Genomic DNA, 7,258 nt, shown 5'->3' with positions numbered 1-7,258 from the left:
TCCTCATCCAGAAAGCTCACCCTGATGAGACTTCAGTCACGTATTTCCCAATTCTGAATACAAAACAAAAAAAACTTTTAATGATTAAAAAAAAAAACCCTCACAAACTCTCTTTTAAGAAACTAAGGTGTTCATAATCCCCATGTAAACGATTTCCTTTGGAGTAAGCCTTTAGTATGTGGAAGCGCATGTATCAAATGGTAAACTCTATGATTTTGCTGGTATCCAAGCTTGATTCACTAATTTAAATCCATTTTAGCCATTTTCATCAAGTTTCTTTGTTAAATCTCTTTGGACAATCAACATGCTTTGTTACAAATTACTAATTTAAGATTACTTAAATTACTTAAGATTACTAATCTCAAACCAAAAACTATATATAACAAATTCAGGAGCTCCAATCAAGTTCTTGCCTGTCATTATCCACATTATATAGATATAATATATATAATAATTATATATATAATGTAGATATTATATATATATATTATTATATATATTATATATAGTTTATATATTATATATATGAGTGCAATGCACAATCGGCAGTTGAGGTTTGTAATTACAGTTTTAAAGCAGTCCTAATTATGCAGTGGGAGGAATGCACTGATTTAACCCCAACTCAGTGAAATCAGAATTTTATATATTTATATATATTATATATATTACATATGTTATTTTCTTTAGCATCTTTATTGGAGTATAATTGCTTTACAATGGTGTGTTAGTTTCTGCTTTATAACTATATGTTATTAATATATTAAATATATTAATATATTTATATATAATATATATTATATATATATATTATATATATATATTATATATATATACAATGTGTGTGTATATATATATATACACACACACACACACACTTTGATCATTATAATTTCCCCGCTATGCATTTCTAAATGGTTATAAATGAACTGAATTGTGGTGGGAAGGGATTCCGGGGATCTTAACAACTACAATAACTCTCTTGTAATTTGCTGAAAGCAAGTGATTTCAGTACTGATTTACTCTTTTACTTGAAGTTCATGACAAAAACAAACAGGTAGATTTTTGTTAAAAATCTACAGGTTGGTAGATCTTTAAGGCCTTGCAGCTAGATAAATTCATACTTCAGACTAAAGAAATTAGTTTTTGAAGCAAAGAGGGTGGGAAAAAAGACAGCTTTGGACAAACTGAGAGTTCAGTCCACCTGTCTGAATAAGTGTTTTTAGACAATTGTGAGTCAGGTTAATAATGAATACAGAAAGAATTATTATTAGCATTGTGACTTACTCTATGAAGATGCAGTGAAGTAAGAAAGAAAACTTAGGAATAATTAATTGGTACCTCTCGCTCTCTTCCTCGAATTTGGTTTGTAAATAGGGATATCCAGCTAGCTGGTTCCTATCTGGGTGTTGGTAGTTTGTAGACATGTTCTCCTCCCTGCAGCTTTTCAAGAGGAACTGTCAGGTTATGTGGCAAATGATTAACTCTGTCACCCTGGATTTTGCATGCCTGCTTTTAAGTATGATGAGATTGTCTTGCAATGGAAAAAAAAATACAAAAGTCACCTTAAGTCTTACAGTGCAACAGTTTTAATAGTCCATGCTAAAACAGGCAGTACAGTTTTGCAGTTCAACATTAAAAGCAATCCTGCCTTACTTAAAATGCTTCTACTTAAGAATGCTTCCTGCTCTCTCCCATCCCTTCACTTAAGGTGTGTCTACAGAAGTACTCCTAAAGTGCATTTCTCAGGCATTAAAGATAGCACTGTGATTTGCTTTCCAATAGCAAGTTCGGAATCAGAGCACGCCGTTCTCAGTGGAGGGCTGCGCAATTCCAGTTGAGCTAAGGTCTCTTACAAAAGTAACCTTCTCACTCCCACGGGCGACGCAAAGGAGACCACTGAAGGTTTTTGAAAAAAATTGTGCCAACTTCCTCTGCGGTATCTTCTCTTACCACGAATAAATATTTAATGCATCCTTGAGTCGTGATATACGGAACACTCCAGGAAAATTAAATCTGGAGGCCTTGTGCGAATATTCTGAATTTGGTGGGATGAGACTCCAAGTACAGGGGCGGGGCAGAATTCTCGGGTTTAGACCTGGGGGTTGGGGAGGCGTGGTGCGAAGAGAGTCCCGGAGCGCTCGGGCTACTGCTTGTCGTCGTGCGGGTCACCAGAGAAGCTCGCCTCTTCCGAGGACCTGATTCCCTCGGGGAGCAGAGTGGCGCGCGCTTTCCTCTTCTCCTTAAAGCGGCCCGAGCGCGAGATCTTCAAATTTCGGCGGCTGTTGCCCGATTTCTCCCCGCCCAACTTGTCTGGCTTGTGGGGCTCGCCGGCGCCCCCGAGGAGATTGGGATGCTGATTCTCCCGGGAACTGCTAGTCCAGTCGGGGCCAGGCGGGGCGGGCGCCGCGGGTTCCCCGGGGTCAGGCTGGGCGGGTGGCTTCGCACCCCCCGCGGCGTCCTTGCTTTTCTTCCTGCTGTTCTTTAGCGAACTCCACCAGGAGCCCGAGCTGCCGGTGCCGCCGCCGTCGGCCATGGCCAGCGGGCCAAGTGGCGGGGGGCGCGGCGAGCGGGGAAGGGCCTCAGCGACAGCGGCGCCTCTCTCGTCCACCTCGGCCCTGCCCCGGCTTCTCGGAAGCGGGCTGCGGGCTGGGAGCCACCGAAGCAGAGGCTTGTGCTGGGGAGGAAAACAAAACTTGGTTATTGGGTTTGTCGAAGTCACGTGCTCCTCAATCCCACTTCCTCCTCTTGGCTCCGGCTGGCACCGGAGCGGCTGGGGTCCGAGGGTCCGCAGCCGCGCGGGCCTCAGAGGGCACCACCGCCCCGCCCCCCCGCCGGGCGCAGGCGGACGAAGGGCCTCCGGGGCGCCACCCTCTGGTCTCGAGACTGAGTCTTGGCACCCCTGGCCTCAGCCTTAGTCTGGCTTCCAGGATGGCGCAGTGGTCCGCGCGCGAGGGCCACCCAGGGGTGGGTGCCGGGGCTTCTGGATTTACCAGGCCCCAGAGGGAAAATGGCCTGTCCTGTCACTCTGCCCGTTTGTAGACGAAGCCCAAAGGTGACCCACCGGGTCCAGAAGGGCACCTGCGAGGAGGGCGCCCGGAAGCAAGCGCGCCCCCGCTATAGGTGAGCCATGAACATTAGATCCCTGTCAAACAGTTCCGAAATTTCCCTCAAAGGTTTTTTTGCTCCCTAGACTTCTGTCCCGGGATCCTTTTTGATGTGATTCTTCGGGGGCGGGGCGGGGCGGGGCGTGGGGGGCGGATTTACAGGCCAGTAAGAGCGAGGGACAAGCTCATGGTGTTTGTTTCTTTTAAATTCTGCTTTCGACAAAACTTCTGCCTGATGACTTTCAGAGAAGCATGTCTAGACCTAACTTTCCTTGAAAACCGCCATCCTAACGCTTCCTTTTATTCCCCAGAGACCAATCTTGCGTCTCTTTGAAGCCACCCGCTGCCTGCGGTTGAGATGAGCCCAAGTCCCCTTCCCTTAGTTCTGTATTAAAATATGCACCGCGTCTGTTTGTACTAGGCAACTCAACTCATGGGATTTTAAGTTACAAATTAAAGGCTTCTGTTCTTTTCCTTGCGCAATTCCCTCCTCCAAAGGAGCGAGCGCACAACCAGGAACTCCAATTTGCCTCTTCCCAGCTTTTAAAATAGCACTGCGGAGCGAAAAGGCTGTTTGTTAGCACTTAAGGTGCGAATATCGGAAGAGAGGCTCCTCTGCTCATTTTCTGTGCTGGGTCTACGCGGCACTAGCTCCACGAACGAGCAGGATTCGCTGGCGCCGCGGCTCATTTCCAGGTTTCCGCTGGGCTCCTTCCCATCCCACGCGCCCGGCGCTGCTGGGATTCGCCCGCGCTGGAGAGCGAAACTTCGCCGGTGTCTGTGGTTTGGAGGTTCTCCTCCCCCAACCGGGGGGAGAGAGCCGGAGGGCCTACGCCGGCGGCCGCAGCGGCCTCCCCTGAGCAAGGAGTCCTTGGCACCAGCTCCTCCCCAGGACGCCCCGAGGGCACACTTGGGCTGCGACTTGAAAACAATAGAAGAAGAAACGGCCAAAGTTCTTTCCTTACAGAAGGCACCCACACCCTCAGGCACAGTTTGCAGTTGGGTTTGCAAACATCCATTCCGCCTCCGCTTTATAGATCGGAAAAACACCCCCAACTTATTCACTGGTGGTGGTGGTGGTGGTGGTGATAGTGGTGGGTGTTCCTGATGCTGCTTTCTGTCTTCTACCCTACGCTTTCTTCTCCACAATCAATGTTGTATGCACGGAAGGGTTTTGCACGAATTGCTCAAGGGAAAGATTGCAAATTACGCAAATTACGCAGAACGCCTGCAGCTAGTAACTTCTCCTCGGGCGCTGGTGGAGCGCCCCAGCGTGACACCCCGGAATGGTCTCTGTCTTGGCGGACGGAGAATCACCCTGATCGCTCACCTGCTCAGGCTTCCCAGGACCCCGCGGCTCCGCGCCTCTCTTCCCGCGCAGAGTCGAGAGGGGGTGCGCTTGGGTTAATCTGGAAGTCGGGGCGCGGCGTCCCTCTGCGCGGTCTTGGAGAGGTCGGGTTTCTTTCTGGAAGGTGTGCTAGCCGAAATCGCCGCAGTCCAGCTAAGTCGATTGCTGTTGCTGGTCTCCCCCTGGCTCCTCCAGCTTCCTGGCGCAGCGGCGGCAGTAGCCCGGAGCTCGAAGTACTGTTGGCTCCGACCGGAGGCCGCCCCTGCGAGTGGGTACCAGGCTCACTGCCCCAGGTGAATGGCCAGGCAGGCTCTCCTGCCTAGTAGCCTTTCATTCTCCGGCGCGTCCCCTTTCCCTGATAGCGCCGCCCGGGAGCCGCAGGGAGATGGGATCTCAGGGGCTCACTCTGATGTATTGAAGCTCCCTACCGCGTTGGTCCTCCGCGCGGGGAAAGACACCTGCTCACCTGCTGGTTATTCGCCAAGTGACTCTAGAAACCAGAGCCCCGGGGCAGCGGGAAGAAAAAAATAATAACCCAGGAGGCGGCCACTGCTGCCACAGGTGCAGGTAGGAAGTTCTCGTTCCCGCCTTCCAGGGACGAGATTGGACCAGGTCGCCTACGTGGCGCCAGCCTTGGAATGTCTGATTGGAGAAAGGCTGCGTGCGCCGCTCGTGAGTCGGACTCCTGAAGAAGAAGAGGAGACCGGAGGCCGGGAGACCGAGGCTGCAGGTGGGCTCCGGTGGATAAACGTCGTCGCAGCTCCCTCTCCCTCTGCCCCTACCCCAATTTCTTTTTTTCCTTTCCTCTCCGCGTCCCCAACCGTGGCCACTCAGCTCCCAGAATCTCAAGTTTTGTAACTTACAGGAGCCGTTCCATACCCAGGCATAATGTTGCAGAGTTGCAGGCGCCCTGAGTTGAAAGGCTGTAATATTAACAAGTTCGTTATGTGCCAGCTAGGCATTCTTCCAAGCGCTTTCTGTGGATTAACTTATTTACTCCTCCTCACAGCAACCCTAGGAGGTAAGAACTATTGTTATCCTCACTTGAGGATAACTTAGCTCTGAAAGGCTAAACGGTTGCCCAAGGTTGCACGGCTGGTGAGTGGCAGAGCCGGATTTGTACCCTGGAGACCTGACTCCGGCTCCCGCGCTCTTAACCGGCACCTTATACCGCAGCCTGCCAGTCAGTGTCGGTCTCTTAGCACGACTCAGTGAGGATGTGAATTTCCTTCCCTCAGGTCTAGAAGTCCGTGGACAGCCACCGCGCCTGGGGAGTACAAATCCAGCCCTGAGCTGGAAGTCAAGTGAACCCGCGGATGGCGTCAAGTTTCAGGAGGCTTTTGTTCCCAGGAACATATGGGTGCTTTTTATTACCTGGACAGAAAGGTTTTGACATAGGGCATTTTCACTAATAAGGCAGAGGTGCGACTGGCTGCATCTTCTAGGATGATTTTCTTTTTCAAAGAACTATTTTGATGTTCCCTGAGCTCGTGTGTAACTCCTCTGAAGGACTGCGTATGGAGCAACTGACATCCCAGCATCTTTGTTCTGAGGACTTTCTAAAGTGGTGAAGTAGTGAAAGACATGATGCCTACCTATTGCGTAACTTACAATATGGAATTCATAGGAAGAAATTTTTATAGAGTATTTCAATGTATGAAATATGGTAAAAATATGCATATTTTATATCCTTAACTTAGTTTAGCATTCTTGGATTTTTAAATGATATGCACAGCAGCGTGTATTTGAAAGTGATACATTTTCATATATTCCTTGGGATTAGTTTTAGAGAGGAAACTTGCAATCGTAGCACCAGAACTGAACAAAGACAGGCCACCAACCATGAGAGGAGGACGGGATACGTCGTCATAGTGCCATCTCATTACAGAGGAGACACTGGACCAAGGAGGAAAGTCCTGTCTGAAGAACCCTCACCGCTAGAAAGTGGTGGAGCTGGGTTCCAAATATTGTTTGTTGATCAAATGGGTGAAAGAAGGAAGACATTTAGGAAAAGAAAATGAGTCCTGCAAATGGCTTCTCATCTAGCATGATTTAACAAAGGGCCAGCATTTCCTAAATAGATGAACATCAACTAACTGCTGAAATTAAAAAATTCATTCTCTTACATCCCTCCCATTTATTTATTTATTTATTTATTTATTTATTTATTTATTTATTTATTTATTTATTTATTTGTGGTACGCGGGCCTCTCACTGTTGTGGCCTCTCCCGTTGCGGAGCACAAGCTCCGGACGCGCAGGCTCAGCGGCCATGGCTCACGGGCCCAGCCGCTCCACGGCATGTGGGATCTTCCCGGACCGGGGCACGAACCCGTGTCCCCTGCATCGACAGGCGGACTGTCAACCACTGCGCCACCAGGGAAGCCCCCTCCCATTTATATTTAATAACTTTGAATATTTCTACATTTCATTGACTTGATAACACCTTATAAGTAACCCTTGCATGCAGTAAAAACATTTAAATGGAGACATGAAGCCTAAGGAGAAATGAGGCAGAAGGGACTAGGGAGGTGGAGAATGGGTGTCCCTCCAGACAGAGGGCATAGCACGTGCAAAAGCCATGAGCTGTGAAGGAGCTTAGGATTTTTAAGGAGCAAAGAGGTGGTCGATGTGATCTGAGTACAAAGTGAGTTGAAGCACTGCAGGAGACAAAGCTAGAAAGGTGGGTACGACCAGACCCTTCAGGACCTGGTAGGAGTTTTGAACATAATCCATTATAGAGGAAGTGACATGGTAAGATTTGCATTTAACATATCACTGAAACTGTAAAGAGTGGATGGTAGAGT

The 7,258-nt window shown here is 48.6% G+C and overlaps 1 protein-coding gene across 1 annotated transcript; it reads right to left on the bottom strand.

The window, feature by feature from the left end:
- Positions 1-1,618: 1,618 nt before the first annotated feature.
- PRR15 (proline rich 15) lies at positions 1,619-2,671 on the bottom strand. The gene has a single exon (XM_081243651.1). It carries the CDS (start codon positions 2,531-2,533, stop codon positions 2,144-2,146), a length of 390 nt encoding a protein of 129 aa, XP_081099777.1. The 5' UTR covers positions 2,534-2,671; the 3' UTR covers positions 1,619-2,143.
- Positions 2,672-7,258: the final 4,587 nt, after the last annotated feature.

Source organism: Mesoplodon bidens, assembly GCF_964165515.1.
Source record: "Mesoplodon bidens genome assembly, chromosome: 9".
NCBI lineage: Eukaryota > Metazoa > Chordata > Mammalia > Artiodactyla > Ziphiidae > Mesoplodon > Mesoplodon bidens.
Note: the sequence above shows the minus strand (reverse complement) of the source record. Positions and strands in the feature narration are given on the sequence as shown.